The following is an 18390-nucleotide window of genomic DNA, read 5'->3' as shown; positions in this document are numbered from 1 at the left end:
CGCCGGCCTGCACGCTGCGTGGGACCGTCCCAAGAAGGCACCGGAACGGACGAACACGATTGTTCAAACACACTGCCGTTTGCATGACCGTACACGCAAACGATTCAGTGTTGGTACCCAGCATGGGAACAAACATATTTGCTCGATGTACTGTCAGAGTGAGTCTGACTTCCTCGCTTTGTCGGTGCCCGCGGGCATGTTTCTATTGGTAGCAATTCGACTAGCTGGCATAGGTGTATGAAAGGTGCAATAAATGCCCTTGTGATTGTTTGCACTGCTGCACTGTCGTTCCTTTGTCACAAGAGCACGTGTGAGACCCCACAGACTTAAAACCTCAGTACATGAAGTCCACACGAGCTTTGGCGACTGCTGATTTCTCCAGCTACTAGGCTACTGCGGGTCATGTACCTGCGGACACGCAAAGCTCCCAGGGATCCAGAGGACAATGACACCCACTGCCACATAAACGTGGTGGCATTGGGAATATCTTCAAGTGCCTGCAGCAGGGCCATGGACAGAGCAGCCCTCCGAGCATTGCTGTAGCGCACTTCATAGGTGCAGATTCGTATAAACGCAGTGTGTACAGCCATCTGTGTGGACCTGCAAATGGACAATGATAATAATAATAAATCATAACTTTTTTTTTTCAAGTATTGCTGTCTCAGATCTGAGACATTACAGGAGTGGGCAAATACGCTAATACAAGATAAAATCAACAGGTCACATAAAAAGGAACTTCCATTACAGGATGCTCACGTGGCACCCCTCAGAGAGAAGTAGGTAGGTTACTTCACATTTTAATGGCAAATGGTAAGAAAGAAAATTTGAAGCTATCTAAGTAAGACCAGAAGGAAACAAGATTCAAAGGATCAGCTCTTTACATTCTAGGCGCTCAGGAGCTAACAAATGTTACTGGTATGTCAGCCAAAACAGAACCATGTACAATTTTGTGCAACATTATAATCCTTTCACACATGTGTCTATGAGTCAACGACTCAAGCGGCAACAGGCCAGCAAGCATCTAAGGAGGAAATTGCAATCATATCAATTTCTTCTACACAGCCTCCAGCTTAGATACATCAGAGGTGCAGTGAGGTGACCAGACAATAGATGCATAATGCAACATTGTAGTGACAGTGAAGAACCATAGTGGCACAATGCAAGTCACGAAATTAGCTGTTTATCGGGCTAACCTGTGCCCAGCAAAATGAGCACCACTCAGCACAATGACAGTGGCAAGCATACTTGCCGATCGTTGAAAATCTGATCAATGGGTCATGCGCTTTGGCTTTTATACATGACTCAATGAAGGTTCCAGTGTAATTTCTGGTGCTCGCATGCCTTCTAGAATGTACAAGACTATTCTTATAGCCTATACGATCTTCTTACAGAAGTTTTTTTAGGCTTGTAGCGCAGCCCAGAATGAGCAAAAAGGAAGGTGGAAGGGGTAATGAAACAAAATGGAGAACAGGAAACCCCTTCCACCTTCTTTTTTTTGCTCGTTCTGAGCTGCGCTACAAGCCTAAAAAAAGTCATGACATACCAACTCGCCCAAACTGCTGCGCTTTTGCTTACACAAGGATTAGCAAGAACATACATGACAGAATGAATGACAGCATTCTAATAAGTTCCCAATCATGCAGGTGTGTCTTGTACTGAGCGATATGTTAGCAGGTAAAACGCAGGCCCTCGAAAAAGGATAAATAAGTACATGTGCCAATAGCAGGCCTTAGGAAAGATTTGTAAGCTGCCAACTTGCTTTCTTTGGTTGCTCTTATTAGTGTTCTTTTCAAATAGCCAAGTCCCTATAGTGCACTGGAAAAGATTAAGTCGACATGTTTGTGCCATTGTAGGGTGGTGGAAAATGTCACTCTTAAATACTTGAACTTGTTGCCAGAAGTCAAATGCTCTTTTTATTAGTGTAGGTAAATTGCAGGGGCTGTTTTTTATTCTTGATAAAGAAAACACAAGATACAACCAAACCTTGACATAAACACAGACATAAGAAATGATACAATATAATGAAGTTAATTTTACATTACCTATTATCTTTTGAAAAATATTAGCATTATGCTTATAACGAATACTGGATATTGGGGGCAAGCTCCACCACTGGAAAAGCTGGCACCACCGCCGGTGTGACGTGGCATGAGGGATCACGTGGACACAGCGGCCACGTCGGCTGCTTAGGAAGCACCAAAGCGAGCTGAAAACGAAAGCTTAAAGTTCCACCTGTGCTGCGGTTCTGATTAAGTGGTGAGGATTTTCCGCCTTGGGTGTATGCTTGACAACATTTGAAATCACTATAATAGGTAGTGGCTGCCTTTGGAGGCATGCAGCATGGTAGGCTACTGCTCGGTGCCGCAGTGCTGGACGTATGCAGCGGAGCCCGGTGTCAGCCTTATTCACATGTAGTCCCAGGGCAAGAAGCTGCGTGAAGCTTGGCTTGCGAAACTTAGAACCAGAAAACGGCCATCGGCTACAACTCGGGTATGCAGCAAGCACAGACGCGAGGAATATTTCTGCTATGGCGCCGGCACTGCGATGTTCAATGAGTAGCAGAAAACGCGCACTAAGACATTCGCCTGCGCTCACTGCCCAGCTATGCGCTCACGGCCCGGCTACGCGCTCGCTGCCCGGCTAATGTCACTACGGTTTGGCCTATGAACTTGTTGATGCTAGACACTGGCAAGTTTACTGGAATGGTAAGGGAGTGGTAAGAAGCACATTAAACAAAGGCATGGCATATGGTCATGCTTGTGTTATAAATTAACGCACTGAATTACGAAAAAGAAGCAGCACGAAATCGCCTGCTGAGTGCATACAGTGCAACACAACTTTAGAAATAATATTGAAAGGTCCAAAAATTTAGAAGAAAAAAAAATTATTGAATCGTCGCGACAATATATTACAGTTGCCGCATAGGTGTCGAAGTCCCTTGTTAAAACGAAATTGTTTTTGAACAGCTCTGATAACGTCCACGCAACAATGGTTGCTTGTGGAATGTCAAATGCTCATATTGTACGGCCTAAAGCTCACAGCACGGTGTGAAAAAGCTCCCAGTGAAAGCGAAACACTGTGCGCAGACATGCATGCAAATGCGCAGTCGGTCATCACGAACCTGTGCGGTCGCTGCATGCATTGAGGCTTCGTTCTGTTATGCGCCATTTGGTTATAACAGACCGCCCACAATAAGAACATATTTCACATAGTTTGCGCTCAGTGACTGCCGACCTTTCACGCAAGCAGGTTCGGGAGACTCCATCGCGGCGACCGTGCGCAGTGGCTTTCACTGTACGTATTCGGTAAAGAGATGGCGTATGTAAAGGATTCTGTGCTTTCAGTTTGCTCGAGATTATTACTTCGACAGTAATGAAGTTCCCTTGTTTTGAGAGTACTTACAGAAATGTACAGGAGGGCTACTGCGTGGCATTTTTATTAAGCGTCATAAGCCAAACCTATGAGCAGCGTGCCGCGTGATCCCTCATACTACACAAGGGAGGCACTTCTGACAGATGGCGACTCCGTAAGTCCTCGCCCCCAATAATGAAAGTATTTTTGGGTAGAATGCAGCTTCATTGCAATGAGGTTTGACTGTAAAGTAATATGGTAAGTCATGCATCTGGATTGTTAGCCAACATGGCTAGTGATAAATACATTACATAAATAAATCTTAAAAGGCAATGCAAAAGAAAAATATGTTAACAGTGTTTGAATGGTGAACACACAGGACATATGTAAACATTACCATGAGGAATACATTATAGGGGATATTATAAAAGATGAGATGTTTCATCACCATCAAGAACTGATGAGGAGTCACAGTGCAAAGGCACTGATGCATACATTCTAAAAAAAAAAAGGCTTGCACCTTTTGAGGCGTGTCTTGTCCGCAACAATAATCGTCATGTCTGGCTTGCACTTCTTTTCTTGAGCATTCTGTGTTCAAAGTATTCCCTCCAAGAATGTTATGTCACACTGATAATGCGCATTGTGGTATAAAGGTTAGAAACAGGGATAAGGTGCCTCAGAAAAGCTGGCAAACGTTTCCATAGGAGGACCTATCTTCATCAAAAGCCCCTTTCTTGATTTTGGATGATAATGCGTATGCCATTTATGACCTGGGAAGTACCGGGCACACAGCGTTTAGGCACCCCTCACCAGGCCACATAACAAATTTGGTTATAGGCTGAAAATTCTTATGTGCCCTCTAGGGAGCGTTCGACCGCAATAATTTTTCAAATTGGTTCATTAATAGCAGAGATAGAAATGTTTGTCACGAACCTATCATTTCAAAATGCAAGCTTCAGTGCCAACATAGATACTCTTGCAACTTGCCACCATCTAGCCTCTGCAAGAAAAATTCCTTCTCTGCATTCTCACATTACGGAGCCAGAGGATTGCGCCACGTACACCGTCATGGTCCCCGCCGTCTTTTTTTTTTATCATGTTTTTGCTGCACAGTGTACATTCGGTGACGATTTCACGCACAAGCTGTTGCATTTGTCTTGTTTCGCTCTGTGCACAATCTTCCAAGCTGTGCACGAGAACATCTGCGTTGTTGTCTGGCTGCTTTTGTGAAATAGATCCCTCGGTGCATGCACATCCAGAGAGTTCTCATGGATCCTCACCGCGATAGACCGCGTCATTGTATCAGATTAGCGGTATGATAAGTCAGTGCTGCATGAACACCGAGGTAGACGCAAGATGATCAGATCGCACACTAGAACACGGTAGAAAATGGCACAGTTTGGTTCTCTGCACGATATGGGACTGCACGACACGGGAACAGGCAGACGAAATGAAAGTACATCTTTCTTGCTATGGTACAAAGTAAAACAAAAGCACACAGAAATCAGGTTTGTAGGTTTTATTATTTATCTAAACTCTAATTCGTCTATTGAAGCAACAGATCAAACAAATAACTGGTGTTGCTTCAAATAATTCTCCGAGTCACGTGTCACTGTGAGTGACATCGCAGCGCTGCCAATTACGTAGCACACTTGTGCAAATGACGTCGACTCTCTGGCTGGGAGTGCGGCGCCTGCGATGACAAGGACGCATAGTGTTTGTTTTGAAATTTCTGCTCTTTTTGCAGCACATAGTGGAGTAATAGTTTAATAACTGTACCTTAATGCATAAAGCGTGCACTTTATGCATTAAGCTTGTCAGCTCAAAATGGCCAGACCTGATGAGGTGCCCTTTTTGGAAAGGAAAGGCACACAAGTTAGATGACGATCATTGTTTGCGGACAAGACACGCCTCAAATGGTGCAAGCATTTCTTAGAGTATAATAACAACAGCCGTATTTATAGGAGTATAAGTGCTAAAGCGCCACAGCTTGGTTAAGGGTCACATCACAGCGAAGGGCTCTGGAAAAGACCACATGGGGTTCTTTAATATGGTCTCAAAACTTGGCAACACAAGCATTATTGCATTTTGTCCCTATAAGAATACAGCCATAGCGATTTGAACCACGGTAATCGAACCTGTCACCTGGTGCTCAGCAGTACAAGGAACCATGAAATGACACTTGTAGATAATGCAAAGGATGTAAGCAGTGCAAGAAACAAAAAACTTCAAATAATTTACAACCAATTTTGAAAGGCCGGTTTATTATATTGCAATGGAAATCTTATCATTAGATACGTCTGGATACTCACCAGCAAAGTATGAAGAAAAGGAAAACAGATTAAATTTTTGTTTTCTCTGCAAAACTTCTAAAAATAGGTTTCTTGATGCTGGCAATAGCAACAGTCAACAGTGATGACCAGGGCACACCACAACAACTGAGAAACTAAACATATGCAGCATTGGCAACAACAATAGCAGTTTTTGGTGAGCAATATAACTGCAGACTCTTTAATTGCCCTTAAAAAGGGCCAGAGACACATTTTTTTGAAAATTGACGAACATAATAGCATAGGCCCTTGTCGTGGAGATCCCTTGGGCGCCGCCATGTTTGATCACGTGGTGATGTGTTCATTGCTTTCCTCAGCTGCCTCAGCTGCCTCCGTGCTTACAATGGATGTGCATGATGCCGGAGTGGCTCAGCCAACTACTATTTCGGCAGATACTGTAAGCGGTGACTGGGTAGACAACATGCAAAGCTTTGTCCATAGCAGGGGCCATGTAAGTGTTTGCTTTCTGAGCTCAATACGCCTTGCCCAATATACATAGGTATCAGTGTTTATATTACAATCAGTGCTAGAAATGTATTCCAAGCTATTCAAACTTTCTGCTTACGAATTATTTATGATCAGTACGTCTTGCTCTTTGTTCATTATTTGGCGAGCACTTTAAGCTAGTAGCTTGTCATGTTTCTGACTCAGTAAAGTTCCTCAGCACTGCCACTTTCTGATTGTTTATTTTCTGCCTAATTGCTCCCAGGTGTGCTCAGCTGCAATAATTTCTTGCCGTGCAGAAGACTTGGAAATAGATGTCCTGTGCTCAATAATACCTTGAAGCAAGAACATAGTATGGCTGGTCACTCACTTACTCTGTAGAATATTATGAAACATTCAGCTCGCTACATTCATGTGCTGTCGGTGTAGTCACCGTCAGCCATGCTCCAGTGCATTGATTCAAGTATGCACCCATTCACTTATTCTTGATACGTTGGCAATAGAGTGAGTGTAAGTTGGCATGTGAGCTGGGGTAGATGAATGTAGACAATGTGCGAGGAACTTACTATGCTAGGCAGCTGCACTACTCCCTTTATCACTGTGTAAGAGTGGTAATCACTCTTGCTGATGTTCCAGGGTTGAGGTCTTTTCTTTAGAGGCTAACAATAAAACACTAGTGGATAAGCGAATTTTTTCATCCTCGAGGAAAGCTGTGCATGGCGAAGGGCCGGCAACACAGGCAGTCCTTATGTAGCAGCAGTCCGTGAGCCTGGCCACACAGATTCATTCCATTCATTAATATCTCGTACCCCTGTCACACAAAGGCACCCGCAACCTCTATTTAACTCCTTCGTCTTTATGTCAAGGGAGTTGTGCTCCGCGTCACATCGTCTTTCTTGTGCCAACGAAGTTAAATGGAGATTTTGGCGAGGGGAGTTTGGCAAAGACCATTATGGCTGGATGGAGTACTCTCGTTCCCAGATAGCTACAGCTGTGAAGAAAACCATGCTAATAAAATTGCCGTAACTGGCTCACTTACAACTTTTAACATTTTTGTTTTTTTGCCTTGGTTTAGTATACGCCAAGTAATGGGAGTTATTAATTTGTTTTTAAGGACATAGTTCCTGTACCCTCTACACCAATGCTTCGCCATGCCACAAGGGGAAATGCCGTTCTGCCATTTCATTTGTTTATCTGCTTCATCACTGATCTGGAAGCAATTAAGCTCACTGTGAACACATACACATGCACGATTACACAGCACAGAATCACAACTCGAAGCGCACCACACGAACAACATGACCCGCGCTGCCCACGCACGAAAGCAAGAACGCAGTATGGCCAGCATCGCTCTGAGAACAAGTCTTGCGGTAACATACAGCAAACTTTCTCACTGTGATTTTGTTAGATTACATACTGCATCAAACAAAAATAGCCACCTTTGATGGCGACTGTATATGTGAGCAGTTGCACGCGAAAGTAAGTGCAGCAGCACTGTTTCCGTCTCATGCGGCGCCCATCGAAAGCTCGCATTGGGCTGTGTAGCATGGCTGCAACTCCACTGCTGCAAATCTCCGTAAGGGAGTTTCATGTCAACGGAGATCGCGGGTGCCCGTGTGACTGGGGTCCCTGTGTTTCCAGCCCAGTACAGCACACATCTTCCCTCTACCAGCCCACATTTTGGAGCATGAATAGAGCACAGTGCGTTAGCGAACACTCAGTTGCATTTCCGGCAGCTGATCGAACAGAAGCAGAGCAGGAGAGGTAATAGTGTTGTATTCGTGTGGTTTCGCTAAGACAATGTGCGGTGTGCCGCCATAAGCGCCATCTTGTTCCTCTAGAGCAAACTGCTCTGTGAAAATCATCCACAAGTGCAGCACCTCTCCATAAAAATCCAGTTGATTCCCATTGTTTCGCTCTTGTGGGACCATAAGTTTTGGTCAAATTATCCAAAAGGTAGAATTAACAAACAGCACCAAACTGAATTGAAATTTTTTATTGCTTCAAGTAGTCTGTCGTCGTTGACAGATGTAATCAGTCAGCAGTTCCATGGAAGCGACATCACCCAGGGCACAGTGCAAGTCATCATCATCAGTGCAGGACAGGTTGCTGCCGCTGCTGTCGAAATCAGTATGTCGTCTGCTAATTTTCTTCTGTTTTCAAGGCTTCAGTAACTGCTGTGCACATGTGGGGGTGTCACTGGGCGTCGATTTAACTGATGCAACATGCTTTCACATTCGAACTAAACGAGTTCTTTTTCCATGGCCCCCAAAACAGTTTTTCACTGGGATTTTTCAATGCATTGAGATTTAGTGAAATGTCGAATTAACCAAGGTCCAATTAACCAAGGTTGACTTAACAGGAGTCAAATACTATATTCCCAAAGCGATTTTTGAGAAGGACCTACTATGGACAGACATAGATAAAGAGTGGAATGTTTACTTTCCCCCTGAACTCTTCAGTTCCTCTTAGCTGGAGTGGTGTTGACAGCAGTGCCCTGCCTAATGCCCTTTTCTTTTTTTTCCAAGTGCCCTCCCCTAGAGCCCCCTTGACGTCACACTGTTTACCATGAACAGAACAACAGTGCACCTACGATGACTATAAAGTGCACAGTCATACCGACGGGTGGGATTACACCCATTGATTGACGGATGCACAAACCGTCTATGTTGTATCTTCAGCCAGCAGCTCTCTTCTACCCCTCTTCGGTGATGCTGATAAGGCTGAAGTAACATAACATGACTCATATTGCAATTTACAAATTCTAGGCGGATCCACTTGGAGCAAATTCTCAGGACAACACCAGTTTCGAGATATACATTCCCGAACATTGCAGAGAAATGCATTGGCTTTCCAGTTACTTGTGTGCTTCAGTGCATGAAACGACATTTTGTTAACAAATTAACTGGAACACCATTGCATTTCTCTGCAAATTTCGGGAATTTATAGCTCTAAACTGGTGTCATCTTGAAAATTCGTTCTGAGTGCATCCGCCTTGCGAACTCCACGGCTAGAATTTGTAAATAGTAATATAGGCCATAATGTAATTAGTTAAGAACTTATTTGTGAATTTTTATTAATTTGTCAAGTTTGGATCTCAATTTCTTCTGCAAGTATTGTCCACAGCTTCGAGTAGACCAGCTCATGAACTAGAATTGTGATACCTGCCATAGGCAACTTTTACAGATTTTTGAAAGTGTTCACTGAAACACCCTGTATAAATATATATACATAAAGAGCATAGTGGTTAGGAAATAGAAATAATGAGAATGTCTAAGGCAGCGTTTCTCAGTCTATAGACAATTTCTTATTTACTTTTATTTTTTTAAATATTAAATTATGGGGTTTTACATGCCAAAACCACAATCTGATTATGAGGCATGCCATAGTGGGGGACTCCGGAAATTTGGACCACCTGGGGTTCTTTAATGAGCACCTAAATCTAAGTATACAAGTGCTTTCGCATTTCACCCCCATCGAAATGTGGCCGCCGTGGCCAGGATTTAATCTTGCGACCTCATGTTTAGCAGCCCAACACCATAGCCACTAAGCAACCGCAGAGGGCTATGTTTATTTCATTATACTCCTAAAGGTTACTACCTCGTTACTACGAACACCACATTAGCTAACCTTTCAGATTAATTAACTTTTCAAAAATCCCCTGCTGATTCCTTATGGTTTCAATGTAAAAACATTTCAGTACTACGAACTTCAGAATACTGAACTTTTCAGAATAATGATCGTTATTCAGTTTCTGTGTCATGTTAACACCTCAGTACTATGAAATAATATTGTGAAATGTGGGGATTCTTAGTTTTCAATGCATGCCTCACGGCAGCTGAAACAGTAGGGTAGCAGACGACAATGCGCAGAAAGCGGATGCTGCAGCACATGGGTTCGGAAAACCTGACAGAGCGCTCAACAAAAAACATGCAAGAATTTTTCTTAATCCATTGTGGAGGCGACGACACATCAGGTTTTGCAAACGCATGTTCCTCCCAGGCAAGTATCGCCTAGCAACGAAGGCATGTCTCTTCCTTCTTTTACCCTTCTTTCTGTGCATGACTCTTTTGTGCTTCTTTCTGCAGCCATACTAGATACGTGCGCGGAGAAATGTAACCTCTGTCACACGATTGCCACACTTCGCACTTTGCAGATGGTGTCATTTACACACGTTTGAGCTTTGGAATAGTTCAGGCATCCACTTCAAGTGAGGCAGTTGCGGTTTTCACATCAAAGTGGGAAAAACAAACAAACAACAAAAAACAATGTGCTTTGGAGGAGACTTGGAGCTTTCTTTTTGTCAGTAGTTTTCTCAGCATAGATTTTTTGTGCACGTCAATCTTATTATACGATGCTTCAGTGGTGCGTGGCGGTAGAATCTATGGAAAATAGCAACAGCACGGGCCGAGAGCCAGCAGCGACGTTCTCATGGAGAACTCAAATGGTGACAACTTATGAACTGATGGGTTGATGGGCGGAAGGGCTAATTTTGAGGCTTTCACTATAACGACCTTTCCGAATAACAAACAATTTTTGGCAGTCACACACAATTCACTATATCGAGATTTGACTGCATTACTTTCTTGATGATAACAACAACTTCAAGCGACTCACCTCGCCTCCTCATCCTTCGTGCAAGCATCAAGCCATTCGTTTACGAGTGCAGACACGGCGCCAAAGCCTGAGGAGAAAAACTTCATCCACAAGGCCACATCTACGGCACCGGCAGTACGGCCAGCGGGGTCTCTGCAGCGGTTATCAATGGCAGCAACTGCCCTGAGAAGTGCCGATGGCTGCAGCCGACTGGAAAGCACCTCCCGAAACTTGCGACCAGAGTCGAGCCACGAGAGCGCCAGCAGCCCTTCGTCACGACCAAACGGCTTTCGATCGACAATCGGTGTCTCTTCTTCGTGCCAGAGGACTCCCATTCGTAGGTTGAGGTATGTGGCCAGCAGGAGCCAGACATCGCCACGGCAACCAGCCAATGCCCCGGGCTGTGATACCTGCAAAAAGCTTTGTGAAAATTGGCCATTCCTGCACACCACTGTAAGGTCAAGGTGGAGGCCTTGGTGAGCTGAAAGAGCATTTCTGAAGAGACAAAAATGCAAATGAAAAGAGCGAAAAACTTTGGCACCAACACATAGGTAGGCATGACTAGGAAGTGTTTGAATAGCAAACTTTTAAAACTGAATATACTTATTAAAAGATATAGTCTTCAATTATAACTTTCTGCAGTGGGAAATGTGTTGTTCAGATTACTTACAGTATGAGCCGGAAGTACTAGATGGCGCTGCTTATTTTCCGGTTTGGCTAAAATTGCCAATCAGCGCGCGCCGTTGGCGGAGGCATGACTAGGGCGAAACTTTCACGGAAGGCGAACGCTTCAGAATACGGCCCCAGTTTAGGGTACTACAACGACTACAAATTATAACAAACTGGAGGTATTGCAGAAGAAAGTACAGACGATTTTTGAGAATAATCATGGTGAACTCAAAGATCTACCAAATAATCCTTTGTTTATTAAACACAATTTGCTCAAAGCGAGTAAAATATACGACTTACAAACTCCTGCTGCACATACATAAACATTACCTGTTACATTCAGCACACACAACGTCAGCTCGTTATGCACTGCGGAACGAATGGATAACAACACCACAAACATGTACAAATTTTGGAAGGGCTGTCCTTGCCTATCAAATACCTGCACTAATAAAGCGTGTGAATTCACAAATAAATTTCAGCATGCAACTCTATATATCCAAGTTGCAAATAAGATTTCTTTGTTGAATGAATGAAGAACCCTTTAACACAAGTGCATATTTATTCTTCACGTTTCTATGTTTTCAATGTACATGAAAAGATGTTCGTAGTTGCCATATTTGTATTTGTTTTTATTTTTCACTGTATATTATTTTCACTATTTCAAAATACCCTGTGATGTAAAGTCTTAAATTGTTGTTTTGTGAATGTATCAGTTTGCCTAGTGTCTGTATGGCCCCAGGCTCCCTCAATTTGTCTATGACAACTTTTTTGCCTGGTAGACCCCCAACATTGTGTTGGAAATAAACTGAACTGAACTGAATTCCATTGAAGTTGGTTTGCCACAAATGTCAACAGTGACTAAGTATGGCGGCACTGCAGAGCTCTTTTTCAGGAGCCATATGTCGAAGACCTCTGTGCTCAGAACCTGATGCTGGCCGGTGTCGTCATGAACTGTGGTCACGTGCTCTGAATGTGACGACTTCCTGCATTGCCTGCAGCCTCTTCTCGCGCTCTCTCTCTCTTAGGGTGAATATTAAGGCAAAAGCCTTAAATGGCTCAGAGGTAAAAAAACCGACTGTCCGGCATTATGGCACCAAAATTGATGGGAGTCGAACTCACAACCATTGGTGGGAGTCGAACCCACAACCTTAGGTGTTAATTAAGGCAGCGTAAATTAAGGCATATTTAATTAAAACAGTTAATTAGGGGACCCAAACCTATGACCTTTGGTGTTAATTAACTCTTTCGTTACAAAAAGTAATCTTGTCACAAAAAGTTATTGCGCAAACACATTTCGCACTGACTGCAAGTCTCACAGCTTCTAGAGGCGATCGTCTAAACCAGTCTCACTTAAAAAGTTGAAAAGTGATTTTATGGCACATTGGGCCACAGTGAACACTCCTCCACGCGCCCAAAAGCTTTTCTTCTGAGAAGGCGCGGGAGTCCAAGCTGTCAACAGTATTTTTGAGTGTTCTTCGTTCGGCCGCATATTGAGGGCACACGCAAAGTATGTGAGCTATTGTCTCAAGAGTGTGACAGATGCTACATTCAGGGTCCCGTGCTTGTCCAATCTTGTGAAGGTATCGGTGGGTGTATGCCACACCCAATCGTAATAGATGAATGAGTGTTTCCTGGCTTCTCCGCAACCGAAGTGGAATCTGGAATTGTAACCCAGTGTCAAGTCTATGTAGGCGCTCTTGTCGATGTTCGGGGTTGTCCCAATGTCACGCCGTAGAAGTTTTAATGGAGGTATGGAGCAAGGCGTTAATGTCATACTGGGAAAAATGAATCTTTATAATGGTTCCGTCAGGGTGCGCCTTTTTTGATTCCGCATCAGCCTGTTTGTTTCCAGCTATTCCACAATGGCCAGGAATCCACTGCAGCCCGATGGTATGCCCGGAATGAGACGCCTCAGCACGCAGAGACATGATATCATAAACCAGAGGACTATATGCGGTTCTGTCACTCATATAATTGCTGATGAGTTGCAGTGCTGGTTTTGAGTCGCAGAACACTGTGCACTTCTCGAGACTCTGTTGCAGTATGCAGTGAACTGCTTCTTGAACTCCGGTCAACTCAGCTGCTGTAGACGATGTCCTGTGTCCTATCTTGAACCGTTGTGCGATCCCCATTCCTGGCACCGTGTAGGCCACCACGGAAGAGGTCTGTGTCACAGAACCATCTGTAAAAACATGTTCGTAATATCCATACATGTAAGCAATTTAGGATAGCGCGAAATGCTTGAGCCCAGCAAACGGCATCTTCAACTTCTTCGTTATTCCAGTGATTGAGAGTCTCACCATTGGCTTTGCCATCGTCCAGAGTGGAACTTCGGGTATGTCATACGGTTCGAAGTCCGACGGCAATAAGTCTTGCTGCGACAACACGGCTTCTGAGTAGGCGGACACAGGCCGTACGCTTGTACCGTTCGTGAGTGGATGATTCCTGTGTCTACTCAGTAGCCTTAAATGCACTCGCAATGGCTCATGTTGCAGATAAACTCGAGCTGGGCACGCACGTGCCTCTGAAATAGTGCCCCAAGTAGACGCACATTGTGGTAGTCTTAGGCAAATTCTCAGTGCGCGAGCATGAGCATTTTCAAGTGTGCGTACAGCAGTCGTGCTAACCCGAGAAAGTACAGGCGCACTGTAGCAGAAGTAGCCAACAAAAAGTGCCTGGTAGAGCTGCAGAAGAGTTGACTTGGGTGGCCCCCACGATTTTCCAGACATATGTCGAATGATCTGAGTAAAGCTGTCCAGCTTTTTTCTTAATCCAGAGAGATGTTTCAACGAAGGTAAGTCACGGTCGATGATGACTCCGAGAAACTTGTAGTGGGTTACTGAAGGTATAATCTTCCCATCAATTATAACGGGGTAGCAGGCCATTGACTTCAGTGTAAATGCCATGGTTACACTTTTTTCCGGTGAGAGCTGCAGTCCGCGACTGTTTAGGTATGTCGACATTATTGACACCGCACGCTGCAGCTTCGTTTGCATTTGCAAGCGTGTTAAGCTCGTGGTCCATATACAGATGTCGTCTGCATATACAGAGACCGAGACTGTGCCTGCGTGTTCTTTGACCAGTCCAATGAGAACGATGTTAAATAAGGTTGGGCTCAATACACCTGCTTGAGGCACTCCACGATAGATGGGATGGTTTTTTGTTTCACCGTCTGGAGTTGTCATGAATATCGTTCTCTCTTGAAGATAGCTGGCTATGCATTTATGCTGTGAAGAAGTGCGCACAAACTACCGAGCGCAAGAGCAGACGACATTGCGGCCGTCCTCAACAAGAGAAAAAGAAAGACGAGGGAGGCTCGTGGAGCGCGTGAAAAGGGTCTCGCGCAACGGAGATCGTTGGAACGCCGGCGCGACTAGGGCCCCCGGGCCTACGGAACCCACATCTACAGGTGAGGTTCACCTGACCGAGCGTCCGTCTTCGGGACAGGGAACGCCTCGGGTCGTTGCACGGCACGAGACCCCGGGACGACCTGCTGCAGCCTCGAACCCGCATCTATGCGCGAGGTTCGGGAGAGCGAGCGTCCGTCGTCGAGATGAGGAGCGCCTCGGGTCGTTGCCTTGCACGAGGCCCCAGGTTGGCCTGCCGGCATCTTGGAACCCGCTTCTACGCGCGAGGTTCGAGTGACCGGGCGACCGAGTGGCCTGTTCTCATCTACGGAGCTGTGGGCCGTCCACCTTTTCCTGCCCGTGCTGCTGCGTCTGCTATTCCACGCCGGTCATCACTCGATGAACAAGCGTTTCACGTCAAGGACTCTACGCGTCACCACACTCCGGACTTAACCGCAACCTCGTGAGACTGCATTTTTTCCTACTTACGAACAACCTTGTATGTGTGGGTCTAGGTTAAGATATTTTTTTCGTGTTCACGTGCCGTCTAATATAATTGTGTGTTTGCTCATCATGCACCGTCTCCTCCATCTTCCTTGCGTCACACGCTTTGCAACGTGACGATCCTAACAACATCACATGTCTGGCGTCCGCGACAGGACTGCTCTTACGCTATCGAGAAGAGCAGCACATTGCATATGCGTGTCTGACGGGTGAGGATGGAGACAGACAAGCTTACGGCAATTGGAAAAGAACTGGGGTTGACTGGCCCGGCACTGAAACAATGGGTAGACGAAGAGCGCGCACGCGAAAGGGAAGCGCGTGAAGCACGTCTGGCTGAACGCAATGCAGCAAAAGAAGCTGATGCCGAAGCGCTAGCTAGATTAAAGGCTGAAAGGGAAGTGCTCGAGCTCAAGTTAAAGTTGAGGAAGTTAGACGCGACAGCGGATAGCATGAGTACTGGGCAGCTTACAGAGAGTGTGCACGCAGGTGCTACCGAGAGCTACCAAAGTCCGCACAAACTAATTCCAGCATTTAACGAAGAACGCGATGAGTTGGATGCATACATTCAACGATTTGAGTGCGTCGCAACGAGCCAGGGCTGGCCACACGACAAATGGGCCCTATCGCTGAGCCTCTGTTTGACAGGCGTAGCTCTAAGTGTTGTTGGTAGAATGGCACCGGATCATGCCATGGACTATGCGACATTAAAACAGACGCTTTTGCAACGCTTCAGATTCACGGAGGAAGGCTACCGAAGGAAGTTTCGGTCGGCGAAACCCGATAATTCCGAAACTGGGAGACAGTTTGCCGGTCGTCTATTGGGATACTTTGATCACTGGCAAGAAATGGCCAATACAGACCGGACATACGATGCTCTGCGGGACAAGATTGTCTCAGAACAGTTTCTGATGACTTGCCATGAGAAACTGGCAGTCTTTTTGAGAGAGAGGAACTGTCAGGGACTTGACAAGCTAGCAGAAGCTACTGATCATTACCTGGAGGCGCAAGGGTTAGTTAACCTTGGCAAAGGTAAAAACGAGAGGGATACTAGCAAGCCACCAGGTCAAGCTCGAACTCCTGAGCGACAAGAAGAAAAGGAAAGACCACGCTGCTTTCTTCGTGGTAAACGCGGTCACAGAGCTGCTGATTGCTGGACCAATACGAAGGGTCCAAATACAAATACATCTTTCTGTGGAAAGTGCCGCCGCACTGGGCACAAGACAGGTGACTGCCCCAAAAAACCCAACAGTACTAAGAAGGCTTCGTGCTCGATGCAACAAGTAGACATGTCCAAGGCAGTAAACGAAGAGACACCGACCTTGCGTCGAGTTCCCGGCAGTTCGGAATGCGGGAGAACGCAAACGCATAAACGAGATGAGAAGTCTTTGCCTACTGCCGAAGGTATGCTTGAAGGACATCCCGCTACTGTCTTGCGAGATACGGGATGTGACTCTATTATTGTCAAGAGGTCCCTTGTACCTGACAGTAAGCTGACAGGAAACATTTCCTCGGTGTGTCTCCTGGATAGAAGATTGTTGAAGCTACCTGAAGCAATCGTGCAGATCGTGTCACCGTTCTTCACAGGCAAGACTAGAGTTTCATGCATGGACAATCCCTTATATGATGTTGTCCTGGGAAATGTGAAAGGCGTACGGAATGCCTCCAATCCTGACAATGAATGGAAAAGACATCTTTATACACCGAGCGCTGCGGATGATTGCTTTAGAGCAGAAGGTGGAAACGGTTTTACTAATGAATCCATCTCTGCTGACATTTTATCATCGGCTGCTAGTGAAACCAGGGACAAGTCGGAGGTGGCGGCGACAACCAGACAGCCAAGATCAAGTCCGCCTTCATTACCAGTACCAGCTATAAACCCCTTAGACATCAGCCCAATCGACTTGAAAAGCAGGCAAAGGGAGGACAGCAGTCTACGTAAATGCTTTGAAGCAGTGGACCAAGAGATGAAGACTAGGTTCGCCGACGTCCAATTCTTTATAAAGGAGGGGATTCTTTATCGAAGATACACACTGCGGTCAAAGAAACAAATGGAACAGCTTGTCGTACCCAGAAGCCTTCGTCATTTTGTGATGAAAATGGCTCACGAAGGGATCCTTGCCGGACATCAAGGAATAAAGCGAACCACAGACCGTGTGAGCGAAGAGTTCTACTGGCCTGGATTCCAATCAGACATCACGCGATTTGTTAAATCGTGCGATACGTGCCAGAGGACTTTTCCTAAACATCTAATAGGTCGAGTACCATTGGGCAGTACTCCCGTCATTGATACCCCGTTTCAGAGAGTTGCCATTGACATTGTGGGACCATTAACTCCCATGTCAGAGAAAGGGAATAAGTACGTTCTGACAATGGTCGATATGGCAACGCGGTATCCTGACGCTGTGGCACTGCCAAGCATGGAAACAGAAAAAATAGCTGAGGCACTTCTAGAGATGTTCTCTCGTGTGGGAGTCCCACAGGAGATAATCAGTGACAGAGGCACATCATTCTCGTCACGCCTGATGAAGGAGCTAAGCCGTCTTCTCTTTTTACGCAGTTGCCAACAACTCCATATCATCCGATGGCAAATGGCCTTGTGGAGAGGTTCAATGGCACCCTTAAACATATGATCAGACGAATGTGTCAAGAGAGCCCGAAAAAATGGGACCGTTACTTGGCACCCTTGCTTTTTGCTTATCGCGAAGCCTCAGTCAAGCCGTTATGTCAGAGGACCCATGGCGATATTGAAAGAATTATGGACAGGTCATCATATTGATGATGACGCAAAAACCTCATACGGGTATGTAGTTGAGTTACGGAAGCGTCTTGAAGACACTTGTCGTTTGGCCAAGGAGGAGCTTCAAAAAGCAAAACTTTTACAGAAGAAACACTACGACCGGAAGGCCAAACCACGTCATTTAGCTGTTGGAGACAAGGTTTTGCTACTGCTGCCTTCGGACAACAACAAATTGATTCTTACGTGGAAAGGGCCCTTCAACGTACTTGAGAGGAGAAATGACGTCGATTACGTTATTGACCTCGGGACCAGGACGACACTGTACCATATAAATCTACTGAAAAAGTATGAGGAACGGCAACCTATATCACCGCCATTACCGGAAGCGTCAGCTGCGTGTCAGACTGAT

General features: G+C 45.4%; 1 protein-coding gene across 6 annotated transcripts in view; it reads right to left on the bottom strand.

The window, feature by feature from the left end:
* Positions 1–18390, bottom strand: part of LOC142568051 (nuclear exosome regulator NRDE2) — a 268770-nt gene that overhangs the window by 60894 nt on the left and 189486 nt on the right. For 5 of the 6 annotated variants that reach the window (XM_075678129.1, XM_075678132.1, XM_075678130.1 and 2 more), the window contains 2 exons: positions 10743–11131; positions 409–600 (listed from right to left, as the gene is read on the bottom strand). In XM_075678129.1, the coding sequence (XP_075534244.1) occupies positions 409–600; positions 10743–11131 (581 nt within the window). Of the gene's footprint in view, positions 1–408; positions 601–4855; positions 5045–10742; positions 11132–18390 lie in introns of those variants that run through there. The other variant, XM_075678133.1, reaches the window with a different exon arrangement.

The sequence above is a fragment of the Dermacentor variabilis genome, unplaced genomic scaffold (genome assembly GCF_050947875.1).
Source record: "Dermacentor variabilis isolate Ectoservices unplaced genomic scaffold, ASM5094787v1 scaffold_16, whole genome shotgun sequence".
Classification (NCBI taxonomy): Eukaryota; Metazoa; Arthropoda; class Arachnida; order Ixodida; family Ixodidae; genus Dermacentor; species Dermacentor variabilis.
Note: the sequence above shows the minus strand (reverse complement) of the source record. Positions and strands in the feature narration are given on the sequence as shown.